We start from the raw sequence: 13,871 nt of genomic DNA, 5'->3' as shown, positions 1-13,871 counted from the left end.
ATTGAGATTATATTTTAGGAAAGTACCTGTCTTGTTCTGATGAATACTGACTTTCCATATGTCTGGATCTGTGATCGACTGGACTTCGGGAGGCATCATGGTGTCTGGTTGGAGAACGTGACCTTCGTGTTGGATGAATTTCATCTAAGCTCCTAAAACGTTCCACAGAAATTCATGTGACAAAATTTATAGTTTTCCCAAACTATTAACAGATGAATAGGGAAGGATACAATAACTGGCTAACATATGACCTGGGATAAAGGTGTTGGCATCACACCCAAGCCAAGTTTACTCAATGAACTAAGAGAATATATTCTTATTTTTGCCTATGTTGCATTTTTCCAACATGGTTTTATATCTATATTTTTAAAAAAGGACCACGATTTTCATCTGTATTATTACAGCTTCAGAAGTATGTTCAGAGTCAGATGAAATAGAACACACACACACACACACACACACACACACACACACACAGAGTGAGTGAGTGAGAGAGAGAGAGAGAGAGAGAGAGAGAGAGAGAGAGAGAGAGAGAGAGAGATCTTTCAGCACTTAAAGTGCATCAAAGAGATACTACTATATAAATGTATTCTCCTTTAAAACATATTCTCCTTTCAGAAAACTGCTGTTCAGTCTTTGCCTTTTTTGTCTCCCAGGGCTGAACCTTTTGAACCTTTGTGCAATAAGCAAGGATTCTGCTAACAAATGGCAAAACGCCTCTAACTTGATTGGCTAAATCACCATTTCATTGCAAATGTTGACCTACAGTAAACTTCACTGTAATATAAGAAAAGACCATGCTATCAAGAACAGTAAGCCTGCTCCCAACCTACCTCTGTAATGGCACATTTGGTAAACGTGAGCGCGGCCTTCCCTGATCATCGCCGCGATGAGGAGACACTGAGCGGGAGCGGTGATGAGTTGTTCTTTGCTGCTCTGGCACTGCTAATGTTGTTGCTTTACTTTCTCTAGCACTAGATCTATAACCCACTGACAAGAGTATACAAAAGAAAACCTCGTTAGTACTTTTTATGGCAAAAATTAACACGGAAAGGATGAGATTATATCAAAGCAGCCACCAACCTTCTAATGTTAAATGCCATGCAATCAGTATTATTAGTCTTTTCTCCCAAAGCTTTACATATACATACAGAAAGTGTAAGCTAAAACATGCAGAAGAACACGTGACAGTTAGGCTCAAAGCTACCATGAAGCTACTAAACAGTAACATGACAGTCTTACGCCTCAGACATTAGGATGAGTTGGGGCACAATTTTAATTTTAAAAAGTGACTGAGTTAGTGACTTTTCAGCAACATAAATCAAGCAGCTAGAGAACTATCATTAATATACAAGTCAAAGATTAGAAATCTGATTTCTTCAACTTTAATAACTTTTAATTATTCTTTCTTTTGCGTGGTGTGGTGTATGTGTATGTGTGCTCACGTGTGTGTGTTTATGCAACTGCTCATGTATGAGTAGGTGTGTGCATGACCAGAGGTCATCATGAAGCATTTTCCTCTATTGTGTTTCATCTTATTGAGAAAAGGTATCTCACTGACCCTGGAGACCATCTATTCTGCTTGGCTAGCTGGCCATTGAGCTCCAGTGATCCTCTGTCTCCACTTCCTTAGCATTATGTTCACAAACACATGTTATCATTACTGGGCTTGTGCTAAAAATTTTACGGACTTAGTCTTCACGCCAACCCCTAAATTGTTCTAAAGGATAAACCACTTAGTCATATTACAAATGTAGTCATTACAGAAGCATTCTAACCAGTTTCATTGAAAATGAAAACATCCCACATTTGTTTTTATGAGTAAAGAAGGGTAGCTGACTTCTACTATTACAAATACTGTTTGTGACTTTTGCTATAAATACAAATTTCAATGGTACCTAATGTATGAGTGGAACTAGTGATGATAGCGAAGCAGAGAACACTAGACTTCAATGTCGTCAAATCTATCCATGATATCTAAAACTATCCTTCCATTGTGTTCATGAATCATCTTTAAATGAACACAGTTAACCTCACTGCACAGAAACACCAATTATGATGGCCTTGGGACAAAATGTATGTGCCATTTCTTATTTGATTCAGATAAAAAAATAATCTAAAATCCATAATATCAGCTCACAGTTTAAGGGTTGTATTTTTTTTTTATGTTTTATGATGGTCATTAATTTTCACTAGTGCTAGGAAAATAGACAACAAAGTGTGGTGAAAGGCCATGGTACTTTCCTTTACAACTACATAAGAATTATATGAATCATGGAGACATTACTCAGCTAGAAAACAGAAATCATGTTTTCTTTGGTAGCTCTTAGATACTTTAATAATTCATGTCATCATATAACACTTATAAAAGCAAGTTGATAATTAGCCAACAGCTAGGCTGTTCTGACTGTACCATCAGCGAGTAAGTTTAAGGTGTGAGCAATTCAACAATCTTCAGACAAAAGAGCTCATTTCCTGGATCAGCCTAAAATGACTCTCTAATGAAAATATTATGACCTTAGTAACATAAGTTAAAAATGTATATTTTTTAGTCCCTTTTCAAACAATAGTAATTACATTATTATTCTGTGGAGACAGACTGGTTGTTCAACTATATAAATTATAATATTAATAAATTAACATGCATTGAATAAATTTCATATATTAAAATGAACAATTTTAACATTAATTAAACATAAGGTTTAAATTATTTAAATTTTAAATGTCATCATTTAGGTAAAATTATGGGGCATCAATACTGAATTAAGAGTATGAAAATCTCAAGATTTCAGCGACGGTCAAGGTATGTAAATTGGGTCTTCATAATTATTATGAAAACAAATAGTGATATTATGTTAAGAACACATAATTTTTCTTGAGTTACTTGTATTATATATCTTAGACATTGAGCTTTTTGTCAAGAAAGGACTTTGGAAAAAAACAAGTATTATCCTAAAGCTTTGTAGATGTTGAGTGTTCTTAGTAAATTTCTCTTAGGAGTCATAAGCGAGTTGTGAGTTATACAGAGAGTATACTGAAGGTAATGTACACAATTAGTGAATCAATCAGTCACTTCCATGTACTGTGTTTGCTGTAACAGTTAAATGTTTAAAATCTGACTTTATATTAAATTATTATATCTGTATATCCATTTATATTAACAATCACCTATATTAATGATTATTTAGTTTCATTTTAATTATAGTATAGTCATATAAATATAAAATATATACTTGTTTAATTTATATTTTGTGATTACTTGGTTTTACAGATTTTGTTTTGTTTTTTTTTGAGACAGGGTTTCTCTGTGTAGTTTTGGTGCCTGTCCTGGAACTCGCTCTGTAGACCAGGCTGGCCTCGAACTCACAGAGATCTGCCTGGCTCTGCCTCCCAAGTGCTGGGATTAAAGGCATGTGCCACCATCTCCCAGCTGGTTTTATAGATTTTAATCATTACTGACAGCACACAAATGGTCTTAAGTCATAAGTTGGAAGAGGCAGTTAACCTGTGTCTTAATTTTTTCATTTGTTCAGTTATAAATTAGAGATTTTATTCTCTTTTCCTGAACTTACTGAGATGCTCCAAAAGTGGAGGATGCCATCCTTCAATCAGAGCATTTTGCATATGGGTTTCATTCTTCTTAAGCAGCTAAAACTACTTAGTTTAGATAACCATCGGATTCATTACTATAATGGCTATGACTGTGGTAGTTATTAAACATATGAGGGATGAGAAAGCATGAGCCTTGGTTGTTATAGAACATTGTGAATGAAGCTCTTAAGCCTCCTCAGGCCGTCTGCAATCAGCCACCTCATTCTGTCTTCATAGAGGATGTTAGAAATGCAAGAGCAAATTCATAGTCACCCTCAGGTATCAGGAGCACATGGCCCTCATTAACTTAATCCCCTCACTTCATAGTCACTTATCTTCATTTTATTAGTGCTTCATCTTTTCTCGACTTAAAACCACTATGTATGTGAACACATAACATATGTGTCTTTACTAAATTATATGTGTCCTATGTATCTTTTGATGGTTCCTGTATCTATATATCAGATCAAGGAAGTAGACATCTGGGATTTTAAGAAACTGGTGATTCTGTTCATTCGTTAATAAAGTGAGATCTGAAACAAACTATTGGTTATTGGTTATATAAATTCTTATCTCTCAGGTTGTATTTATTTAATTTATAGTGCTAAATACTGTGAAATGCAATTTGAAGCAATAGTTTAAGCACCAGTGTTCAACAATAAAGATTATATGTACTATCAAACACTAGGACGACTATAAAACATCTGAATAGTGGATAAAGGTATATTTCTAATTCAGGGATTTATAAAAGGTGTCCAAGCGAGAATCATGAGTAGTGAATCCACAGTCCATGCTGACTCCTCAGGAACTGATGTGCATGTTTTATCTCAGACCAAGAATGAGGAGCCAACCACTTGAATCAACGTTTTTAGTTGGCTATTCATTCGTCCTCAACTGTCTCATTTAAGAAATGAAAAAGGTGACTACAACATGAGAAACACCCACAGTAGCAAATTCTATTTACATAAGTTGGTAATCACATTAAGGCTGGTCAATCCCAATAAATATTTGACTCCTTTCTTACCAGTAATAATCTCATTCCTATCAATTTGAATGTGACAATAGATTTAAATTTATAATCATTTTTAGTAATTCAATTTCATTAAAGTTTTCAATTTTATATTCCGATTCTTTTAAGAATGGGGATAATTACTGTGTTCTTTTCAAAAGAACCACAAACAGAAAATGCTACCCATTAATATACAAAACTATCATTCATAATCTAATCCAGTCCATAGCACTGTTTAATTTAACAAATTTGCTGGGTTTTTTTTTTACACATAAGTCCCTTCTTTGAATGACAGATAACAAATATGTGATTTTAGAAAATTCTCCAGATGTGTATCTAATCCTGAATCAAGTTCTATGCACCTTTCCAAAAAAAAAAAATCATGAACTCTCTCACTAGTGCTGATTCTATCAATTTTACTAAAACTGCCCCCATTAAGCTAAGTGCGTCCCCAATGCAGACCTCACATAAAAGAAGGGCACACATGCCAATATTGTTGTAATCAACTACCTTTAATTAGTCACACTCATATACTCTGTAATGTCTCTTTTCATTCTCGGTGGAACATTTATTTCCCCTTTACTAGTTAAACAAGGGGAATCAAACAGGACTCACACAAAGAAAGTGAGTGTTCCTTCATTTTAAGTAATTTTCTGACAACTCAGATAGAAAAATGTAAACCTAAATTTTCACGTCACAAAAATTTTGCCAACTTATACAAAGACAAGAAGACATACACTTCAAAGGAAGATTGACTCTTTCTAGAGCATTGCCTTACTTCAAAACATATACACACATAGGTGTAAGTAGTGAACACACCACAGAAGCATTAAAAGCTACAGCCATGCCACATGCAATTTTAAACCCTGCCATGCACCTTTCTCAGTATATTCCATGGAAAGCTATGGTATTTTTGAGAAATGAGGGGAAGGAAAATCATAGAAATACAATATAAAACACAGGAGAATGGAATTGGATGTAATAAAGTTAACAATATCCTTTCAAAATGAAATCCACATTTCTACTGATGCTCAGAGCATCATGAAATGGTGTTTTTTTTTTGTTTTTTGTTTTTTGTTTTTGTTTCACCTACTTAGGCATACTTCTAAGGGAGAACCTGACGATATCAAGTAAATAGAATGTGAATTCAGAGATGTTAGTCCATTTTAAACATTGTTAAGAATTTGAAACACAAGTCACCATGGAATAACATAATACTGATGTTTCTGCACTGAAGACCTCCAGCTCAGTGTCCGGAAGGAGCCGGGCAGCGGGCAGCGGAATGAAGCACAGACAGTGAAGCGGAGCCATGCTCTTCGCCACCCACCTGGAGGCACTACTCCAATACCATCATCAACCTCATAATCTGAGATGTCACTATCACTGATTCGCTGAGATCCTGCACAACAGTAAGGCAAACAGATACCTCTGTGTCTGCTTGGTTTACAACAGGCAAAGGACATAGTTGAATAAGAATAATTCAAAGTAAACACTGGTCTGGTTTTTCGTGAAACGTGTTTGTTTAAAAAAAATAATATTTTTCAGAATTTCCTCCATACAAAATTACACTGAAGGGCTCTTACAGAATAAAATTTGACTTGCATCCTTCCTCATTTTAAACGCTGAACATAAAACGTATAGTGAAGTACATACAATTTGCCTATAGGGAGAAAGGTAAGGCTGAGGGGACAGGCTCAAAGACCTACCTTGGCTGCCATCTGGCACGCCTCAGGATGTTTGAAAAGCATCAAGCCCATTGTTAAAATATATGTTCATTAGCCATGATACTGATGAATATTAATTTTGAGAAAATTATCGATCAGAGAAATACTGACATACTATATTCAATGAAAAAGCAAAAATTTGAATCCAGATTGCCAAAGCAATGCTTCCAAGTTTCCAATCTGTTGGAGAACTTATTTACTTGATAACTCAAAAATGATTACAAAGACAATGAATTTTCCAAATTACCACATGAATAGTAATAAACCAGCAATGCCATGGCTTAAAATATATCTTTACCAATAAGACTGAAATACCCTAAAATGATAGTTACTATGACATTATATATAGCAACCCATTACTAAAGAGAGAAATCATTTCATCAGTTAGCCCCTCAATGATCAAACACTGTACAAGGGAAGTCTCTGGGAGATTTGTTTAGCTTTATCTCTTAATCTTCCATACCACATATATTATTTTATTGTGATATGTAGAAAATAGTATAGCTAAATCTCTTTTACAGAGATGAATAAATTTTTTCACCTAGTGTGCTCTACAATAAAACTCTTGAAAACATATCTTTTTGGGTGTCAATCGGTGAGCAGAGGTGGGAACATAACTACTGTCGGCTAACCAAAATGACTTTAACCTACTTTGTAGTTTTTTGCTGGAGCTCTCTCCATGAATATGCCGCCTTGGCATGAACGGGGACGGCTGAGGCAGAGGTAGTGAAGATTCATCATGTGTCTGGAGTTTATACCAATGGGGCTCATCATCTAAAAGTGCCGTTTCCAATTCTATGAGGATCTGAAAAGGCAGTTAGTCCTCAAATGAAACACAACATGAAAGTACTCATGGCCAACAGGTATGTCAAAAGCCACAATAAGCATCTAACGTGACTCTCCAGGAAATACATCACCTCTCCAAGGAATTCACTCTCTTCCTCTTGGACTCTTGGCTGATCCCACACGGTAATTTCTAACATTCGCTCTCGGAAATCCCTCCGATGTACGTGGGAGTAGACAAAGGTTTGGTTCCATTTTGGTTCTAGAATTTTCTTCACTGTCTTCGTCCTTCTTTTGCTTTTGTCGCTGAAAAATAAAGATGTTTCCTAAATGAGCCAGTGGAACCGTGTGCTGCAGTCACGTGCAATTTCAGTCAGTATCTTTACTGTTTTCCCCTTCCTTCTCCCTTGTTAAGCTTATTCTTTGATAACTTTATACACACCTATATGGAATTCTGTTTACTATCTGCCTTCACCCACTGATCTCATCCCACTCCCTATAAATCCTCCCAATCAACTCCCTACAGGTTCTTTTCTGAGATTCATGACTCATTATTTTATAACTCACTGAGTTTAACCAGAGCTGCCCATGTTCACACTGACTTGGGTTCCCTGAGATCAGAAAACTGACGGGGACACCTCCTCAATCAAATAATCTTTTTGTAGCAAATATTTCATCCATAAGGAGTAGAGTCCCCAAGCCTCTTCCTAATTCCTGACTGTTGTAGGCTCCTACTCCCCCCCCCTCTCTCTCTCGGTGTGTGTGTGTTTAGTGCAGGCAAACTCAGACTGTTTGAGTTCATGTTTGCAAATGTTCTGTCTTTCCCAGACGTTGGAGTTCGATAGCACATCTATCACTGATATATTTTACATATTCTTGCCATTCCCTTCTTTACAATGTTCTATCAGCTTTAGAGGGGATGGTATGAATGTTCAGTTATAGCTGAACAACTGAGCTGTCACTTACTATCACTGCCTTGAGATGAGGTTCAAACTCAGCGCCTCATCAAGTTAGGGGAATGGTCTGCTATTGAACTGTACTTCCAGTCCATCTTTTTTCCTATGTTTTGTTTAATAACATCAAAATCTAAAGAGAACTCATAGGGTATAATACTATTATTACTTAATAGTACTAATTTCAATTATAAATGTAAGCAATGATAAAGGTACATTCTTAATGAAATGTCTCTACTAATGGGTATATTTAAAAGTACCTCATTATTATCAAGTAAAAGTTCTGAGACATTATCTTCATGGATAAAGTAGTTTAGTCCACTAGAGAGAATTACTTATTATATTTGGAAAATATGTCCCAGAAAGGAAATTCTATCTCTCTAATTAATACTGAGTTTAGTAAACTTTTCAAGAATCATTCATTACCTTCTATCTGGAAGAAAATACATTTTTACATAGGGATTCCTGGGACGCCCATCTACTCTAGGGGGTAGATCAGTTGCTTGTAGAACATTCACAATCAGCTGATGTCCCACTTTATCATACCACAGCTTCACCTAGGAGAAATGCAGAAAGGAACTGTTTATCAAAAGCAGGAGATTAAATAATTTTGCATAAAGCATCAGAACTCTATTTAAAGGATGATGTTTTGACTTGAAGTATAACAGGATTCCAGTGATTTGAAATACAGCCATCAAGAAGTTACTTTTTCCCTTTAGTAAGCATTTTATGTACAACTCACAACAGGCAAAACCATTAATTACATCTTCAGGTATGGAAATGCAACTGTTGTGGAATATTACTTTAATTAGACAAAGATATGTTACATTTTTTATGCTGTGGAATATCACTTTAAGTGTGAGAAAGTGTATTACATTTGGTTATGCTGAATTTGCTTAATTATGTTAAGATGTGTTGTATTTGTTTCAGCTTGCCTGCCTAAGGCACCTGATTGATCTCATAGAGAGCCGAATGGCCAATAGCTAGGCAGAAAAAGGATAGGCAAGGCTGGCAGGCAGAGAGAATAAATAGAAGGATAAATCTGGGAAAGAGAAGAATGAGATAAGAGAGGGACATGCCCAGGACACTAAACCAGGCAGCCAGTCATGAGAAGCAGTGAAAATAAGATATACAGAAAGAAAGAAAGGTAAAAAACCCTGAGGCAAATGTAAATAAAGGAAACATTAAGTTAAAAGAACTAGCCAGAAATGAGCCTAAGCTCTGTGTCATGATTTGAGAGCTGGTTGATGGCCCAAAAGAAAAAGCCTATACATACAACTAATACAACTATTATTATTACTATTGTTGTTGTTGTTGTTGTTTGTTTTTTTGAGACAGGGTTTCTCTGTGTAGCTTTGGAGCTTAATTCTGGGAATACTGAAGTCATCATAATGTTTTATGATATCAAAAACAATAGGTGTTGATCATCAATGACTTTATTTTAGGGTTGTTTGAAGTCCTTTCTAAAGAGCAAGTCCAGGGATATGGAAAGATTTAGAAGGAAAAAAAGGGAAAGCAGAAATGATGTAATCATAATCTCAAAAATATAATAAAAAATTTTCAAAGAAAGTGCTTTCTAGTACTATGGGTGGCTGAAATAAGAATTGATTAAGAAAGAAGGGAAGAGGTCAGGGAACATATTCACCACAGGCCCACTCTGCGCCAGGCAAAGTTTGTTGCTTCCTAACATTTTTTTCTGTCATATAAGCTAGCTATTATGAAAGAAAGGAAAAAGAAAGGGAAGGCTTAACACATAAGTGACACTCCAAATAATACGAAGGCTGGGTGACACTTCTAATGATGAATTCCTCATGCTAGAGCCAAATGGTGAAATACAAGGTGAACTCAAATTAGATTTAAACACAGAGTCCATTCTGGTGGCAAGAATATGTCACTAAACTCACAGTGTTAACTTCAATTCTGTCTTTGAATCTAGAAGTTACTTTCGATTTTCTGTTTAAGTAGTTACATTTAAATACAAAAGCCTACTGGGTATGTGAGATAGTGTATTCAGAAGTCATAATAACAAAACAAGCTAAATTAAATGGGACTGTTTCATCACTGCAAGGAACAGGAAAAGGATTTGGAGATGTATGAATTCAACCTTCTATTTTTTTTTTTATACAACCAATCTAGGCTTTAACCCCCTTTAATGGTGTAGGTGAAGAGCCAGAGATAACCACAATAAAAAAAATATGCCCAAGCAGCTAAGCAAAACAGGTTATGCTTTTTCTTATATTATAAGGAGGACTTGGAAATAACAGTGAGTATAAGTTTATTTTCTTTGACTTATCAATCAAAGAAAAGCATCAAGATTTACCACAGAAAGCCACACAGCACTAAAGACTGAAAACACAACTCTTCATGGAAAAATCTGAAGCGAAATTTCAGCTTCGTTATTAATACAAACATCTCACTTTCTGTTTTTAATCTATGAGCTATCCATAACAGTTGGCCAGTTTATTTCTCCAGGGTTCCCCAGGTTAGAGAGCAAATCCACAGGAAGTATGCAGGCCACTGTGTTTGGACATCATTCTGCTGCCTTTCCACAAACAATTGTCCTAAGAAGACAATGGGGTTTTTAAAATTTTAAGGTTTTTTTTTTTTTTTTTAGCTCCAGGCTCCATAAAAGTGGATAAGAAAATTGAATGTGGCTTTCTATGAATGTATGTGAATACTGACTTACTCCGGAACATCGACATAACTTACCAAAAGTATGAATATTTTTCCAAAGGTTACCATTTACCAGCTAATGTTTAAGAGCACTTAGCACATTGTAAACGTTCAGTAAATATTTCTATGTCAATATGTGTGACTAGAGGGACAAGCTGAAGAAATACATAAAACAATGGTGAAGTAGGGTGATAGTTCCAAATGGCTATGTATTTGCTGGAGGCTCAGGAAAGCCAGACAGTTTTTAATGACGCATTCAAAGAACAAACCCTAACGCCAGTCATTCACTGCATATACAAACTACATACAGAGAGTTGCCCTGGCAGGACTTGGGGGGCGTCTTTCAGGGCTCCAGGGCTGGTTGGAGAAATAACAGAAATGGAAGGCCTTTCCATCTTCTGAGATTCAAAGGAACTTGAGCCTAAAATGAGAATAAAAAAAAAAAATGAACACATGTTAGAGTAAGGAAAACATGTTTGAACCAAAAGGTAAATGGACCTGTAATTTGTATAAAGGCATAGCTAACACGATTCGATGTAGAATTTACTTTTCATGGGATAGCTCTGGCAAGTTCTTTATGTCTTCTTTGGTTAATTATCTGTTTTAGATGATATAATATGATACTGCATTCACTTGTTTCAACATGAAGGATCTTATCCACATTTTGAATTGTTCTGTATCAGCTGTTGTAAGTTACATCAATGAACAAGCTTTCTGAGGCAGTTACAAGGAAGAGGCTGCCTGTTGTGTTAATTATTGTCACCAGTGAACATTTGCTGACAAATTGATATGAACGGATATAGGACACAATTTATGAGCCACATTTAAATTTAGATTTCATCATGTTTTTAAAAAATAAATTATCTCTCTTAAATTTTATGTTACAAATAAATCTCTTAAACTTCTGAGAATAGTGTTTCTCATTAATTTACTGCTCTGCTTTCATGTTATGCTGTTGCTCTGTACCCAGACACATGCAGAAAAACAGGATGCTATGAAAAGCAATCACCCTGCTAAGTTCTTGAATACATATGCACTCAAAATTCAGTGTGGAATTACACTGAGGTATGCTACCCACACAGTTCTTTTCTATAGTCTGTGAACAGAAACTGTGTCTACAAAGATTGATTAAAACTGCAATGACGCATAGGGGTTGGAATGTTATAGGTCCAAAGGTTAGTTACCTTATCTTGTACTATCCTTAGCACCTAGAACCCACTGTCCTTGCCCACCTCCATGATAGAACTAACATTCTGTAACTAATAGATAAAAACCTTTGGAATCTAACTTCACCAACCCCAAAGCTAAGAATGTCATCAGATAGCATCTCAAGCCTACAGAAAAGCTTCCCTCATTTCGCTGTAACCATCTCTCTAATGTACCCCTCCACGTATTTTAAACTTTCCTCAATTTATGGCTTTCTTTGTTCTGTAAATCTATACAACTACAGGAAATGGCTTCCATTCTGGAACACGGAATATGGAATGATCTAAGTTTGATCTAAGTTCCCAGGCTATGTTCACTCAAAATGGCTCCAGAGTAAACTATCTCCTATTCCCTCCAAGAAGAGAGCTGGGTCTTCTGTGTCAACGATTCCAAAATGAGATTTAAATGAAGCCACATGCATCATTTTGTGCCCAAAAAGGAGACTTTTAACTACATTAAATGTAGCTATAAAATAAAATTTCTCTTTAATCAGATGTCTTTAGCCTAATCCCACTAACCATTTTAGGTCTTAAAATATGTTTCTTATAATAATGCCATCTTATAAAAATGAGTTCATTTTTTATTTTATCTAGACTACTAATATTTATGGAATTTTCTCCATGCATCTCTTAGTATTGGTCATCAAAAGCCCCAAACCAAATCTGGGCCCAGGTCCAGCTGAGAACATGATGAACATGAGAACATGATGGAATAGGTTTTGTGTGGTAACTTGGCCAGAGGGACCTTCTTCAGTATGATCATGTTTTATTTCCCTTCTCATCACTAGTTTTCCTTAAATCCATTTAAGTTTATCATCATATAAGATGAATTCTGTAATAATACCTAGAGAATCAAGCCCTAGTTTTGATTGAATTCCAATAATTTCCAGATTATCAACAAAATTTCATTATCTAACAGTATCATTACACACAATATGATCTTATCCCATCCTGAGTGACTTTACTTATTATGCAGATAATTCTTTGACCACTGTACACTAACAGCTCTGTCCCACACTCCATCACTGAACTCTATTACACCCGTGGACTTCTAATATCATATGTGACACTATTATGTGGTGGTATGACAATTAGTTATTAAGGTGTCTAGACCAGTGATTCTCAACCTTCCTAATCCTGCAATCCTTTAATTCAGTTCTTTACGTTGTAGTGACACCAAACCATAAAATAATTTTCATTTCTACTTCCTAGCCATAATTTTTCTGCTGTTATCAATCTTAATGTCAATATCTGTGTTTTCAGGGTCTTAGGTGACCCCTATAAAAGCACTGTTCAACCCCCAAAGGGATCACAACCAACAGGCTGAGAACCATTGGTCTAGACTGTTTTCAGACTGTGCTGCTTATCAGTCAATTTGGATAGTCACGTTTCAGAATCTTAATTATTAATTAATTAACTTATTTACTTATTTTTGTTTTGTTTTCTTGAGATAGATTCTCAACAAGTAGTACAGGTTAGTCTTAAACCTGTAATCTCCTGCATCTGCCCTCTAAGGTATGAGACTGTAAACCTGTGTCATAATGCTCAGCCCACAATAAATTTTTTCTGTTCAGTGTACTGATTTACTACTAGTAAAAATGCGATGTCAGAATCAGGCCTTTGCTTAAGCCTCACCTCACAGACACAAAGGGCATATCTACTGAGACATGGTCAGATATACATGTGCTGGATTACTTACCAGGGAAGCCAGTTAACATCAAAGGGGGTGTTGACTACATACATCCTTCCCCCCATCCCCCACCCCACCTACTACCTTCCTTGTCTCTTGACCAGGAATCAGAGACCCCGGCTGCAAGCTCTTGGTGTGAGATCTCCACCATCTTTAGAACGTTGTAAGCACAGAATGACCCCACTTCTGCCAGGCCGATTCTGACTTTCCAGAGGCCCTGCCTTGCCTTCTGCCTCTGCTACT

At 35.9% G+C, this 13,871-nt stretch overlaps 1 protein-coding gene and 1 long non-coding RNA gene across 14 annotated transcripts in view; one reads left to right on the top strand and one right to left on the bottom strand.

Annotated features, from left to right (window-relative positions):
* The window catches only part of LOC131893834 (uncharacterized), a 29,449-nt gene extending 22,008 nt beyond the window's left edge, over positions 1 to 7,441 (top strand). The window contains exons 2-4 of the long non-coding RNA XR_009374752.1: positions 2,737 to 2,803; positions 5,838 to 6,009; positions 6,983 to 7,441. This is a non-coding gene — a long non-coding RNA (uncharacterized LOC131893834). The remainder of the gene's footprint in view (positions 1 to 2,736; positions 2,804 to 5,837; positions 6,010 to 6,982) is intronic.
* Positions 1 to 13,871, bottom strand: part of Rims1 (regulating synaptic membrane exocytosis 1) — a 492,321-nt gene that overhangs the window by 147,822 nt on the left and 330,628 nt on the right. For 11 of the 13 annotated variants that reach the window (XM_059243920.1, XM_059243921.1, XM_059243922.1 and 8 more), the window contains 7 exons: positions 11,042 to 11,154; positions 8,487 to 8,617; positions 7,242 to 7,413; positions 6,976 to 7,129; positions 5,928 to 5,999; positions 834 to 990; positions 27 to 152 (listed from right to left, as the gene is read on the bottom strand). In XM_059243920.1, coding sequence (XP_059099903.1) covers positions 27 to 152; positions 834 to 990; positions 5,928 to 5,999; positions 6,976 to 7,129; positions 7,242 to 7,413; positions 8,487 to 8,617; positions 11,042 to 11,154 — 925 coding nt within the window. The remainder of the gene's footprint in view (positions 1 to 26; positions 153 to 833; positions 991 to 5,927; positions 6,000 to 6,975; positions 7,130 to 7,241; positions 7,414 to 8,486; positions 8,618 to 11,041; positions 11,155 to 13,871) is intronic. The other 2 variants (XM_059243928.1, XM_059243930.1) reach the window with 1 other exon arrangement.

Source organism: Peromyscus eremicus, chromosome 16_21 (assembly GCF_949786415.1).
Source record: "Peromyscus eremicus chromosome 16_21, PerEre_H2_v1, whole genome shotgun sequence".
Classification (NCBI taxonomy): Eukaryota; Metazoa; Chordata; class Mammalia; order Rodentia; family Cricetidae; genus Peromyscus; species Peromyscus eremicus.
This window is presented reverse-complemented; position numbering and strand designations above follow the sequence as displayed.